Source organism: Triturus cristatus, chromosome 3_2 (genome assembly GCF_964204655.1).
Source record: "Triturus cristatus chromosome 3_2, aTriCri1.1, whole genome shotgun sequence".
In the NCBI taxonomy this organism is placed as follows: Eukaryota; Metazoa; Chordata; class Amphibia; order Caudata; family Salamandridae; genus Triturus; species Triturus cristatus.
In genome coordinates, this window is record NC_140584.1 from 1,177,756,990 (window position 1) to 1,177,772,440 (window position 15,451).

Here is a 15,451-nt window from a genome sequence, read left to right on the forward strand (position 1 = left end):
CCAACTTTAACCAAATGCCAAGTCCCTTTGATTCACTGGACACCAACCTCACTCTCATGGAATATATTGCCAAAAAAACAAAGATGACCTCTCTTTTCTAAAGAAGGTTGAACCATTTCTTTCAGAAAACAGCTTCAGAACCGTCTTTCAAGCCCTTGTAGATTTGAATCTGGATAATAGGAATGCCCTACTCCATTGCCTCCCAGACTCCACACTTGCACCACCTTAGATGCCTTAACACGTCCCATTCAAAGCCTGAAGAACTATGATAATTTCACACACATACTGATAAAATCCATTGGCTCCCCTTGCTGGGCCGCACCACCTTAAAAATCACTTGCATCATTTACCCAGCCATCACAAACAGAACCCGCACTTATCGTGCAGACAACCTCACCATCCTTGATGGTTTTAGGCATGGACACCCTCAGACTGCAGACTAAGACATGTAAAAAACAAAAAACAAGACAGCAGGCCTTTTCCAACTGTGCACCTAGGATCTGGAACAACATCCCCTGTCCATCAGGACCGTCCCAACACTGATCCAACTTTGGAAAGATTTGAAAACTCACCTCTTTAACCAACACTACATTACTATGAATAAGCCATCTACAACCCAGCTTCCTCTCCTATTGCTTGTTAAGTTTGTGCTTTTCCTTGAACGTTTACAGAGTGCCACTATCTTTTGGCTAGGTTTCCCAATGTAAAAATACCATGTACATAAGTACATTTGTCTACAGTTGGGATAGGCTTGCTAGCTCAATGTTCCTTAGATGTGATCTTTGCAAAAGATGCCTCTCAAGTTGAAGGTCCTGGTCGTCAGTTTGGTACTGAGTTGGTGCAACTGTGGTTTATGGGACCGATCGCTGTAGGGGTGTGCACCTCCATCACCACCATCCTCCTCAAAGACAGCCTCTGGTAGCACCTGGGTAGGAGAAACCACTTGCTGTGGATGACACAGAGCTGCTGCTGGAACAGCCTCTTTATATAGTTTTTTTCACAGGTGAACATCGGGTAACTTGTTAATTAAGTCCTCTTCTTGCCTCTCAAAGGACATCACTTACAGAGTCATTGAAGAATATTTGGCTGACTAGATGGTCATCAAGTACGATAGGAGATCAGTCAATTATAAGCCAATAGGAGGTAGGTCGGCAGTAGTCACAGATGGGACAGTTGTCAATGAGTGCTCTATGACACAGGAACTAATAAGGATGTTATCGAGGGACAGGGTGTTGAGTGAACTTTACTGGCCAGAGTTGGATGCGAGCCTTCCATACCTTTATCCCAGAATTTGGAGGTGCAATCATAGTAATTATATTATCGTGCTTTCACCTTTACTGTTTTATTTTTAAACAGCAAGAGCACTACTGATGGATTCTTCCCCCCAAAAAAACATTTCCTCATTCAGCAAAAATACAAACCTTCAATATCTGTCAGAGGGTCTAGGCAGAGAATATTCAACAGATGTCAATATTTGTTTGAGATACCCTGGTGGTGAAGACAATCGATGCCTTCTTAATATTGATTATCACTAAACTCAGGCCTTGCTATTACAGATTTGATCTTACCTGTGCTGCCGAGCTGGGACATTTCTATCCTTCTCTTTGCTCATACATCAAATGCTGAATTGGAACTCAGCTCTGTGACAAGAGTGCAGTTGAAGTTTGATTGGGATGCAGATTATGTCTATCTATTTTAATAATCAGCCTATAACACACGTAATCTGATGGCTAGATCACAGACTGGTGTTATAAATGCATGTCTTTAACACTTCTGTGCTAGGGGTGCTGAGAATTCCCCATGAGATGATGGGGATCAGTTTCAAATGATATGAATTTTTGAAAGATTCATTGCTTGGTACTTCAACATCACTGTGGGCAGCAATCTACAATATCTTGTTTTACCGGGAAAATAATTTTAAAGAGATAATACAGACCATGGATGGTCCAGATATGTATCCTACGCAAGCATAAGAATTGCCATCAAGGGAACTGTGTACCTTCAATAGCTGCTGTTGATGAGGACCTGTTAGGTAAGAAGTCAAACCTTCCCTTGACTTAAAATAGCAAATGCTGGCATTGCAAAGAAATAAATCAAATGAGACCACAGACCTATCCGATGCACATGCTTACAGACTGCAGCGGCAGAGTGCTGCTTCACACAAAACTGTTGTGGCGACATTACAGTAAAATACTGGATCCTCTGCGATCATCTTCATTGGTGTTTCAAGATTTGAAAGATTTGAAAACATTAAACAACACAAAAACAATAGCTTGTCAAGGGCAAGAATTCTAAATCAAATACAGGAAATCCACAACCAAATTAAAAGTTGAACAGCGGCTGGCAGATAGATCACATTTGGCTACACTGGCATGGCATACCGCCTCAGGGTTCGAGGCTGTATCTCCTTAGATGTCTGGTACCACTTCACAGTAGAGTATGACTGAGTAATTGTCGCTACTACAATGCATGTATTATCTTTTGTGATACACTGCTGTGTTGGCCAGTATTTCCCATATTTTTTATTTGTGTATTAGCACCAAGATTGCTTTGAATCGGCTCTGTACCCATGTTCGAATTGTTAAGTGAATTTCTCAATACGTTTATTAGTTTTACCACAGCACCACTACATATTGGCTGGGTGTTATATCAAAATATCGACCTGCAGATATATTGTGATCATAACATCCAATCCCAAAACGTCCAATCCCAAAATATCATCACAGTGGTTACCATGGCAATATTTTAGGAGTTGTTATGAAGTTCACAATATATCCTAAGGTCGATATTTCAACTGCGATATATTGCCATACCTACTGGCTGGAAATTTTTGTCTGTACTATTTTGCAACATCAACACTACCACCTCAAAGAAGGGTCTAAGGGAAAGATATTTAAAGACCTGCCCAGATTCCAATCCCCAAAAACTAGACTATACCACAAAAGAGAATCGGGGGTCTAGGGGTAGACAGTACACAGAATAAGAAAGGAGTAGGGTGTGTAGAATCAGTCAGACCCAAGCAAGATCAGAGCAGAGCCTGGATTACCATCAACCTCGCTCGTCCAATGAGACAGATAATGAGAGCGAGGACACCTCTCTTGATCGTTTGTATCATATGGTATCCAACTAGAACTGAGGTATGTCTCTCGATCGTAGAGACCACCTCACTAGTTAGAAGCTCTATTGCTCCTTTTAGGTTGACGGAAAAGCGTCAAGAGGACACGTAAGAAACTGTGACCACCAGACAGAAATGAAGGTGCAGTGCAGAAAAAGAGACTGTGAATGCTAAAAAGAGGTTGTGTGGAGAATGTGATGTAATTCAGTTCATTCCACACACCTTGATTAAAAAGATGTGACAAGAATACCAGCAGTACTACCTAGTCGCTGCTAGATTAGGGTCGACAAGTTTCAGCCTTAAAGGGATAGTGGCCCACGGCTTTCTTCAGGACCTATTATGCTACAAAAATATGCTACTGCATTCAACTGATAAATTCCTATAGTGCAGTGTGCCCCCACTTATAAGAAAAAGTGAATAAAATTAGCGAGATAGTAATAAATACGACCTCAAATTGTCCTAATCCTCAAGATCACAGGATGCAAACATCACCCAGCGTGATCAGGGATTGCACCTCACCTACCCTGGAACCTGGCTCAGGTTAAGGAGGCCCCGCTCTATCCGTCGTTGCCCCAGACTTTCCGAGCAGCTCTGATCTGATCTTGCTTGGGTCTGACTGATTCTACACACCCTACTCCTTTCTTATTCTGTGTACTGTCTACCCCTAGACCCCCGATTCTCTTTTGTGGTATAGTCTATTTTGCAACATGTCAGTGTTGCATTATTTGCTTGTACTTGACTTTAATTTATTTACGAAATAAAAATGAAAAAAAGTGTATGGATGACAGCCATGTTCTGCCTGAAGCCACCTCTTAGGAGGTGCTTAGTAATGTCAGTTTGTGCTATACAGGGAACATTTCTCCACATGATACCTAAGTTTTCTTGTACTTGACTTTTGTGCATTTACAAAATAAAATGAAAAATAAGAAATAAGTCACAGAGCTTCCAAAGTCCCACAATTGATTTAAAAGTGGAAACCAGAATTAGTTTCCAGGTCTCATAGTTCTAGCCCTTGCAATCTAACCACAGCAGTCCAAAATAATTTACCTTCCGGAGTGAGGACAGCATAGCTGATAGTCCAAGAGTACTGAGCTCTACGCGCCGGTCTCGCAGTTACTCTCAGAGCCAGCTTTGTCCTGGCTGGAATCATCCCCGTGCTCTGTTCCACTTCCAAAGCTGAATAAAGGACAGTAGAGACTGGCATTATTATACAAGTAAAGGAGGCACTGGGGGCACGCGACAGTGACAGTAAAACAGAGAGTGGCACATAGGAACCAACAGAGAACTGGGAGTGACACACAAGAGCTGGGAGTGACACAGAGGAGCTGTACTGGATGTGCATCCTTGCCCTGAGTGCCCAACTGTACTAATGTCTGGATCCCTAAAGCTCATTTATTTTGTCATAGGCAAACACGGATCATGCGTTTGCATCCTGACTACTGAGTTTACCAAACGTTAAGCAACATGAAGGCGGTGGTGGCAGCATACCGTGTAGTAATCAGCAGGAGTGATAGGTCCTTTTTAACCCATGTCACTTGAGCGAGGCGAACAGGCTCCCTCATTTTTAAAAGTTCCCTTGCTGCGTGCCGAACTTAACCTTGGAATACATCAGTTTGGTGTGAAGTGCTGATCAGCGCATGAGTGGTACATCTGTGCTGGGTGTATGTGTGCTTGGGAAGGGTACAATACAGGGAGACTGCAGTACTGTGCAGTGTGTGTAGGTTAAATGCATGTGCTCGGTGTGTGTTTACTAAAGAGTGGAACAATACATAAAGGATGTAGTGCTGTGCAGTGCGTGCAGGCTAAATGCATGTGCTGGGTATATGTGTACCTGTGAGTGGTGCACTACATGAAGCGTGCACTGTGTACATATTAACTGCATGTGCTACATGTATGTGTGCCTATGAGTGGTGCAGTACATAGGATACAGTACTGTTCAGTGTGTGTGTGCTGTATACATGCACTGGGTGTATGTGTGCCTGTGGATGTTACAATATATGGCTAGCCCTAGGTTCCATTTTGGGAGACCCAGGCCTGCATGGTGAAACATGGAGAGGAGGTACAGAAATCTCCCAGACAGATATGCATATTGATTGCTTCATTTCTGTTAGCTTGGCGCAACACACTGCAGAGTGGAGAGCCAGGCTTCCCCTGTGCACTCCTAAGGGTGCTCTATGAGGCAGTGAGAGGTCACAAGGAAGGGGGATCTCAAGAAGGAAATGGTCGGATAAGAGAATCATGAAGAGTAGGGGTGGGGCCATGGGCTAAACCTTTGATACACATATTGCTGTGGCAGACATCCAGGTCTGAACTCTAGTCTTTCCCAAGGCCTGTGCTGTGGGACTATCAGCTTTGGAGTCACTCCTGTTGTGACAGACAGTTTTGCAAGAGGCAGAGAGCGCAGAGAAGCGGACAGTTCAAAAGAAGCAGAACCCCAACATAAAACTCAAAAGACTCACATTTTGTGTCTGGAAATGCACTATAGGATGTGGAATTTGGTTTGAGGCCCCAACAATTGTTATCTGCTAGGCTGCCAGACAACCTGTGTAAGGAGTGGAAGCTCTGCAAGACTTCTGCCTGTGACCAGGACTGGGGCCAAGGCCTGCTAGTCTCCCTGCTGGGTGATGGAACATCACCCAGGGAAATCAAAAACACCTGCCCTGGAGCCTGGAACACAAGCTCCTGAATGCTTTCAAAGACCATTGTGCACTGTGAGGAAAAGGAGACAGTTAGAGAGCGCAAGGTCCAGTGGTAAGCCCTGTCGAGTGGAGTCCTTGTCCGAGGTGTGAGGAAACAGCTGCTGCACCAATCGGGTCATTGCCAGTGTGCATAACAGAGTCGGCGATGCCCATATGCTAGGAGAGAGCAGCCGTGTAGTGTGCTGATCAGGCCAGAGCCCATGTGTAGTCCGGAGTCAGTGATCCTGTAAGTCAGGAGGTGCTACAGTAAAAAAAGACTGCCGTGTGTTAAGGCGCAGTAGCCTTGTGCAGTAGCAAGCGGCGACCCTGTATGCCAGGAGGGGTTGCTGTGAAGGATTTCACTAGGCGAATCAGGCAGGAACCTGTGTGCTGTGAGATACAGTGACCCCGTATGCCAGAGGGTGTCACCGGGAGCATAAAGAATTGCAAACTGATCCGATATCTTCTGCCAGAAAAGTGAGGATACCATAAGAGCACCTGCATACAATCACCCAGGTGAGGGATCCAACACAGGATCATGGCAGCCACCACCCACTGGGAGAGGAACCAGACACTCATCCTGCAGAAGAAGCTGCAAAGAGTCTCCGGTCGCTAGGGAAGTGCCACCAAGAGTGAGAGACTCTGAACCCACTGAGTGTATCTGCCTGGGCTGTGTGTGGCTGACTCACCTGATCTCAGCTGCAGCCTTTGTGAGTGCCGGCAGACAGGGCAAACAGAGGTACTCCACAAGCTTCACGCCTGCTGGTGCAGATAAAACTGGTTTTGGGCCCATCGGCTCCAAGGGAACTTGTTGCTAAATTAGCGAGGTAGCGCTTGAACACATGACTGTAAGTTAGAGTCAAAGTGGACTCCTGAGACTCAGACTGCTAGTGGGGCATACTGTGGATGTTACCAATTGTGAATAGGGAATAATCATGATCTGCAATGTGAGGAGGGAGTGGGACAGGGAATCTGAATTCATAGTAGGTTGAGCTCCGGGACGTCAGAAGAAAAAGGCCTCAACTCCCATGGTTGGGTCCAGTAACTCCTGCTTGCCCTGTAGCCCTCTGAATGGGGTTCTGATAGGAACTTAGAGCAAAAAGCAAAAGCCGAGAGTGAGACAGGGGAGTTGAGAGTAGGACAGAGACCTGAGAGTGACAAAGGGTGCTGAGAACAGCACACAGGCTTTGAGAATGATGCAGTCAAGAGAGATACACCGTAGCCTGGTGTCATTATTCACTGGGGGAAAAGCATACATCAGGTGTAAGTGTCATGACATATATATTACACAGTGAAGCCTGCAGACTGCTCTTTTAACACAGAGCACACCTGCATCATTAAACCTCCAAGTATCTACTAATTTGCAGTCTTATTTTACCTGGAGAAATCTTAATCTTAACAAGTAGGTTTTATAATAATGGAAATTGTTTTAAAATATAATTAAAAACCTTAATCAAAATCCCCATGCTGCCTAATGTATGGATACGGCTAAGATCTAATTTAAGACGGTTTCTTTCCATGTTTATATGGTGGATACTCCTACCAGGCGTCAAACTTGATGTGGAAAAACCTAGCAATAGCTCCTGCATGCTGGTATGTGCCACTACTAGCTATCATCACAGCTTGATCCCCTCAGGACATAATGACACGGAGCCCCATATAGATATCTCCCCTGCGCGCTGGGATCAGTTTTCCTACTTTTTCCGAAGCCCTCAGAAATGGAAAGTTGGTTGACAAGACTGATGGGATCATTGGCAAAGAGCAAAACTAACTTGGGATCTTATTAATTCTAGAATCTGCACCATAGAACAAGGAGATGAGCATGAGGTGAGGAATCTCAGAGTAGACAGAGCACAAACTAGCTAGAGCGTTATCAAAGATAAGTAACTTATTCTGCTAATGGATATTTCTAACTGTAGCTTCCTCACCTTTTGAAGAACAAGTTACTTACCTTCGATAACGATGTATATATAAGAGACATAGGTTAGTTGTAGATTGCTTACCTTAGAATTTCCCCCAGTAGTCAGACTGGATCCGGAGATTTTTCTTAGCAGTACCCCTGCGCGTCGGTAAGTGGCTTTGGTCGACTCTGCATCCGTAGTCGGCGTTGTGGTCGCCGAGATGACGTTGTGGTGCCTAAATAGATGCCACCCCGGGCACTGACATTAGTTCTGACACCCCTTTCAATGCCAGAAGCGTAGAGCCATGAAAGACACTGACCACTGGTGCACCACAACTAGGGCCCTGTAAGGGAGTTCCTATCCCTAGAAGTAAATTTGCAGAGCGGGGAGGATGGGTGGGGCGGTAAGCAATCTACAACTAACCTATGCCTCTTACAGATCATCATTACCGAAGGTAAGTAACTTGTTCATCTGAAAGAGACAGTTAGTTGCAGACTCCTTACCTTAGAATAGATATCCCCGTAATACCATCCCCGGTGATGGGTCTGCAAACTAAATTCACACCAGAAAGTCATGGAGGACCGAACTGGCAAAATAGCCGTCCCTCTAGACTTGGCTGTCCAGGCAGAAATGTCTTGTGAATGTGTGCATAGACGCCCACATGGCCGCCTGAAAGATATCAAGAAGTGGGACTCCACCTTCCAAAGCAATAGTTGATGCCGTAGCCCTAGTGGTATGAGCACGCTGTTCCACCGGAGGTTCTTTTTTCACTAGAGCACAACAGATTTTAATAAAAAAGACAACCCATCGAGAGATGGTAAGCTTTTTAACAGCCCGACCTTTCTTGGCACATACATAGCCAACGAAGAGTTGATCATCCACCTAAAAATGTTTTGTGTGGTCAAGGTAGAAGGACAGCGCATGCTTAGGGTCCAGACGGTGGAGTCTCTCCCCCTCCTTGGAAGGGTGTGGAGGTGGGAAAAATGTGGGCAAGGTGATCATTTGTCCTATGTGAAATGGTGTAACCACTTTAGAAAGGAACAAGGGCCTCATCCTAAGCACCACTTTGTCCGGATGCACAGAGGAGAAAGGGGGCTTGGAAGATAGAGCCTGAAGTTCACTCACCCTGCAAGCATAAGTGAGGGCAACAAGGAAGGCAGTTCTCAGGGCGAGGAGCTTGAGAGGACAGTTGTGAAGGGGCTTGAAGGGAGCGCCCATAAGATAAGTTAGAACAAGGTTCGAGTCCCACTGAGGCATTCTGAAAGTACATGGAGGAAAGAGATTAATAATGCCCTTGAAGAATCTATTTACAATAGGGGACTTGAATAGAGGGCTGATCTGGCAGCCGAAGGAAAGCCGAGACAGCTGCGACATAACCCGTAAGAGTGTCCAGAGCAGAGCCCTGCTGGGCCAAAGAAAGTATAAACAAGAGAACCTCTGAAAGAGAGGCCGAATTGGGATCCACAGACTTTGCTGTGCACCATGCCACAGACTTGTTCCAGGCGTATGCCATTTTAGTGGAGGGACGATTAGCGGCCAAGATGACATTACAGACTTTGGGTGGAAGGTCAAAAGCTATCAACTGCTGCCGCTCAATCTCCACGCAAGGAGGTTGAGGCTGGACAGGTTTCGGGTGACGAACCGTCTCCTGCTGCTGCGACAGAAGATCATCCTGAAGGGGCAGTCTGATTGGAGGATCAATGGCCGTGCTCAGGAGCTTGGGGTACCAAACTCTTCATGCCCAGTCAGGAGCCACAAGAATAACCTGGGCCCAGTCCCTTGATCTTCTTCAGCACTCGGGCAGAAGTGGTACAGGCTGAAAAGTGTACAGGAGGACGCAACTCCAGTCAGGACAAAAAGCATCGCAAGCGAGTGCCGCTTTGGAAACTCCAACGTGCAGAACTGATGACATTGCGCGTTCTCTTCGGTGGCGAACAGATCTAACCATGGCTCTCCCCACCCCTGAAAGAGACCTTGCACCACCTCCGAGTGAAGACGTCATTCTTGATCTAACAGGCACCGATGGCTGAGTTTGTCTGAGAACCTGCCAAGTGTTGAACCATCAGGGCCATGTCATAATGTTCCAGCCATGTCCAGAGGCGAACAGCCTCTTGACATAGGGTCCACGACTCCACCCCATCCTGTTTGCTGCAGTACCAAATGGAGGTGGTGTTGTCTGTGAACACCTGCAGCACTTTCCCTTTGAGAGAGGGAAGGAATGCTTTCAGTGCCAGTCGGATTGCTCGGAGCTCCGACAGGTTGATATGGAGCCCAGATTCCGCCGGAGATCAGACGCCTCTGATCTCCGCCTCTCCCAGATGGCCGCCCCATCCCAGGAGTGACGCATCTGTCACCACTGTCAGGGAGAGGGAGAGGGATCTGCATCTGACCCAAGTTGAGTTTGTTAACCACCACTGCAATTGTTGTGCAGTTCCCACTGAAATTTGGACGTAGTCGGATAGATTCACCTGATGCTGCGCCCACTGGAACTTCAGGTCCCATTGCAGAGCCCGCGTATGCCATCTGTCATGATCCACCAGCAGAATGCAGAAGGCCATGAGGCCCAGCAGCCTCAGGGTCATTCTCACAAAAATCCGGGACAGAGGCTGAAACATCTGCATCAGAGCCCAAACCTCCCACACTTGCTGCTTGGGAGGATAGGCCCGAAAATGCAGTGTGTCCAGAACAGCTTTGATAAAAGGGAGGGTCTGAGAGGGGGTCAGGTGTGACTTCGGCACATTGCTAGTGAACCCCAGTGAGTACAGGAGGTCCGCCGTAGTCTGGAGGTGGGAGCCAGTCGTCAAGATAGGGGAAGACTAGAACCCCTGATCTGCGCAGATGAGCTGCGATCCCCACCATCACTTTCGTGAACACCCGAGGTGCACTGGTAAGACCAAAGGGGAGCACAGTGAACTAAAAATGCTTGTGGCCTACCGTGAACCATAGATAGCGTCTGGGGATGGCAGGACGGGAATATGGAAATAGGCGTCCTGCAAGTCCAGCGCCACCATCCAGCCTCCAGGGTCGAGGGCAGACAGGACCTCAGCCAAAGGCATTTTAAACTTCTCCTTCCGGAGGAAGCGGTTCAGGGAACTGAGGTCTAGAATAGGATGCAGGCCTTTGTCCTTCTTGGGCACCAGAAAGTAACGGGAATAGCAACCACAAGCAACTTCTGGCGCAGGTACCCTCTCAATAGCTCCCTTGGCAAAGAGAGCGGAGACCTCCTGGTGGAGAAGCCCCAAGTGATCCTCCAACATGTGATCGAAAGACGGTGCCATGGGTTGAGGGTGGTGCGAGAAGCTGGCTTGGCATATGGTGTACACTTATGTAAGTGGGCACCTTGCAACCCTTATGGTGATTTTAGTTGTCTTAGGCAACCTTAGAAAGCTATATAAGCAGTAGCTGAGGAGAGCAGCCGTCAGGCTTAGTCCAGAAGGAGTGTAAAGCAGCTTATTTTAACAGAACATAATCCTATAGGTATAGATTAAGTGAAATAGAACCACACATTGTATTTATAAAAATATGTATGAATTATAAGACACTCACTAACACATACAAATATCTCCTACCCGGAGATATACACAATGCACACAATACTTTTTCAATAGAAACCGGTAAGTAACATGTAATACACACTGGTGACCAGGGGGAGACCAAACCATATACTAAAATAGTGGTATGCAAACCATGACTTGAGTCAACACTATACCCAGAAGAAGTAGAAGAGTGGGGTCCCAAGGACCCACGCAAGGCAAGTAACCAGGAGCTCCACGGAGGCCGTGTGCAGAGTGGGAACATGACCGCGGGATCAATGCAAGTTAATGGGTAAGTCGTGGTTGCAATTTTAAAGAAGAAGGACCCTTCCCAGTGGACCCTGAAGAAACCCTGTGGAAGACAGAAGTTTGGAGAGCCACCCCACCCGTGGATACCCTAGAAACCAGGATTCCTAAACCAGGGAAGCCAGGTGCATGGGTGTGAATTGGCATCGTAAACCACTGCCGAACCCAATGGAGGACTTCAGGAAGACGCCGTTGCTGGAGAGGTTGAAAATGTCTGGTGGAATCCAAAGATGGATTCAGGGAGAGAAGTATCTGCAAGCAAGGGGAACAGAGTCTATGCCACTCAGGAGTGACCAGGAGGCACGGAAGACGAATGCCGACCGATGTAGAGTGTTGCAGGGAAACGGACGATGACCTTGAAAATGCGGCTGTGCAGACCAGGCGATGCTGTGAATGACCAGGAGCCGTATACGAGCTGTCCCGTGTCGGCTGTTGAGAGTTGAGGGGTCGGTGTCCGTCGGAAGCACCAAAAAAGCCTTGGTAACTGCAACCAACGTGGAAGTCAAAGAAGGTACAATGTCGGGACCAGCAAGGTCCAGGAGCTTCACCAATAACAGGTGAGTCAGGAAAGGGCCTGAGCAATCAGGGGAGCCCAAAAGAATTCAAAGATGACCCTCAAAAGGACCCACAGGCCAGTGGTACTGGAGTCGCAGGAGGATCTCAAGCAGCTCAAGATGCAGGCCCACGGTGCAAGTGATGCGGTGAAGACGAAGATCTTGGTCACTCGAGATGCTTGAGGTTGGGGCTCCTTGGAACCCAAAGATCTTGGTGGAAGGAAGCCAACAAGTCTTTGCAAATGCAAGTTGACGCGGTGCACAGGGGTTTGCTTCCTGTGGCTCTGACGAGGGATACTAGCCTCAAACTTGGTGAGAGAAAAGGGCAGGCCTCGAGGGATGTGAAGAGCCACCACCTGTGTTACTAAGCCATTTGGAGTCCGTGGGAGCCCAGGATCTGCAGACCGTTCAGCTTATGCAGGAAAGTGACTCCTTCACTTCAAGAGAGATTCCTGCAGGTGTCGTGAATGCCCACAGACCTTGGAAGGTTCCTGTGTGGTGCACAGGCATGAACATTGCAGCAGACGAGCAGGGCGACGAAATCAGGAGAAGCAGGAGTCTTCCCAGTTGCAGCCATGATGCCCAGAGCGATGTCCAGCAAAGTCCAGAGTGCCCAGGCGGTTAAAGAAGAAGTGGTGTCTCAAATAAATCTAGGGACCCACCTACAGGTAAGCCCTTAAGTACCCTTAGGAAAGGGTTGGGACGATTCGGGGTTTCCTCTCAGGAGAAAGGTCGGACAGTGGGGAGGATACTTCCATGTCCTTTGTCCAAGGCTGGTACTGGGAGCACTGAGGGCCTCCAGGAGGTGATTTACAGTGCATGGAATCATACCTCCCACACTGTTTATGCTGTGGGTGTATGATTCCAACATGTTTGATACCAAATATGAAAGGATTCGTTACAGCCAGTTTTGAGAGGGTAATCGCGTAATGATGTGGTGCCCCTCTATATGTTATATAGCTTTCTCACTTACAACCCTGGAGAATGGACCCCGTAGGTTTTAGGGGTGTCCTACTCATGCAGGGGCACCCTCACACTTAGAACCAAGCACCCTCCCTTCAGGATTTAAAGGCCTGCTCTAGGGGTGACATAGGTTTTAAGTGCATTGACCTTAGATATAGGTGAACCTATAGCTTTTGTAAGTTGTGCTAGCACCAGCTTACACAGGCTGCGATGGCAGGCCTGTAGTTGCAAACTGAGTTGTCTCCCATAGGTGTCAAAATACATGCTTCAGCCCACGCGGGACCCCTGGTGTACCTATGCTCTGGGTACCTTAGTACCATATACTACGAACTGATAAGTGTACACCAGTGTCCAATCTAGGATGTACCTAGGTACTTTCTATAACAATTTAGGGGAGAAAGCGCAGAGACTGGGGTCCTGATTAGCAGGATCCCACTCAGACTAGTCAGAACAGCATTACATCAAGCAAAAAGTGGGGGTAACCATAAAAGCAGATTCTACTTTCTAACACAACCCACCCCCCAAACGTTAGGAGATTAGACTAACCGTGTACAGTTGAGTCTTCATTTTCTAAATGGAATTATCTGTAGAGTTCATCTGCATTGGCATGGTTACTCCCAGAACTATGTTTCACTGTATAGTCCTTCTAGTGTAGGGAAATGGACCACCTCAAAAGTTTGGGGTTTTCACCCTTCATCTGTTTTAGCCATAAGAGGGGCTTGTGGTATGTCTGAACAATTAAGTGAGTGCCAAACAAGAATGGCCTCAGCTTCTTCAAGGCTCAGACTACAGCAAAGGCATCCCTCTCAATGGCTAACCAATGTTTCTCCCTGCTGATAAAAGCTACTGGTTGATCCTGGCCCTCTACATTAAGTTGTGATAACACAGCCCCTACCCCTATCTCAGAGGAGTCTATCTGGACAATGAAAGTTTTGGAGTAGGCAGGACTTTGCAGGATGGGAGCATGCACATGGCCTGCTTCAGGTCAATGAATGCCTCTTGACAGCTTACTGTCCACTGAAATTTCTTGGGCATTTTCTTTGATGTCAGATCTTTCGGGGGCATCACAATGGACCCATATCCCTTTACAAATCTTCTGTAGTACCCAGTCAGGCCCAAGAAACTCTGACTTGAGTCTGGGTAGTGGAAGCAATCCAGTCCACAATGGTCTGGATTTTGCTTTCCAATGGTTGAACCTCGCCTCCACCTTCCAGGTGGCCCAAGTGTACAACCTTGCTCTGCCATATCTGGCACTTGGTGGCCTTGATAGTGAGGCCTGCCTTTTGCAAGGCATCCAGACAATTTATGAGGTGGACCAGGTGATCTTCCCAGGTGGAGCTAAAGACAGCGATATCATCTAGATATGCTGCACTATAGGCTTCTATACCTCTTAAGACTTTGTTCACCAGCCTCTGAAATGTGGCACAGGCATTCTTCAGACCAAAGGGCATCACAATAAATTGGTAATGCCCACTGGGGGTTGAGAATGCTGTTTTTGCTTGGCATCCTCAGCTAGTTTGATTTGCCAGTAGCCAGCTGTCAGTTCAAATGTACTCAGAAACGTGGCTTAGGCCAAAGTATCTATGAGTTCATCTGCACTGGGAATTGGATGAGCATCAGTCCTAGTGAATGCATTGAGGCTTCTGTAGTCCACACAAAACCTCATCTCTCTTTTTCCACCCTTGGTGTGATGTTTTGGCACAAGGACTACTGGACTAGCCCAGGAGGCTAACCTAGAAGGCTCAATGACACCCCAACTACAGCATCTTTTGGACCTCTGTCCTGATGCAATCCCTGACATGGTCAGCTGTCTGTAGATTGTACTCTTAACAGACAGACTGTCACCTGTGTCCACTTCATGGGTACACCAGGTGGTCTGACTGGGTGTCAGGGAGAACATATGTCTGTACTGATTGAGGATTTGCTTGCAGTCATCTTGCTGCTGGTCCGTGAGGCTACCTGCCAAGGCTACTCCATCTGCTGACTCATCCTCACGGTTCTGAGAGAGGAGATCAGAAAGAGGGTCAATTTCTTCCTCCTGTCCCTCATCAGTTGCCATGAGTAAGCCTGTGTCAGCCCTGTCCATAAAAGGTTTCAGGCGGTTCATATGAAGTACCCTATGGGGACTTCTGGGAGTACCTAGGTCCACCAAGTAGGTGACCTCACCCTTTTGCTCAAGTATAGTGTGGGGCCCACTCCACTTGTCTTGGAGAGCTGCTGGGGCCATAGGCTCCAACACCCACACTTTCTGGCCTGGCTGGTAAACAGTCAAGACAGCCTTTTGGTTATGCTAAGCTTTCTGAAGTTCTTGGCTGGCCTACAGGTTTTTGATACACTTCTCCATGTACTCAGCCATGCGAGAATGCAGGGCAAGAACATAGTCCACAATGTCCTGTTTAGG

At 47.1% G+C, this 15,451-nt stretch overlaps 1 protein-coding gene across 2 annotated transcripts in view; it reads right to left on the reverse strand.

The window, feature by feature from the left end:
- CFAP65 (cilia and flagella associated protein 65) overlaps positions 1 to 15,451 on the reverse strand; it is a 684,907-nt gene that overhangs the window by 252,249 nt on the left and 417,207 nt on the right. For both annotated transcript variants that reach the window (XM_085650063.1, XM_085650062.1), the window contains one exon: positions 4,163 to 4,291. In XM_085650063.1, coding sequence (XP_085506189.1) covers positions 4,163 to 4,291 — 129 coding nt within the window. The remainder of the gene's footprint in view (positions 1 to 4,162; positions 4,292 to 15,451) is intronic.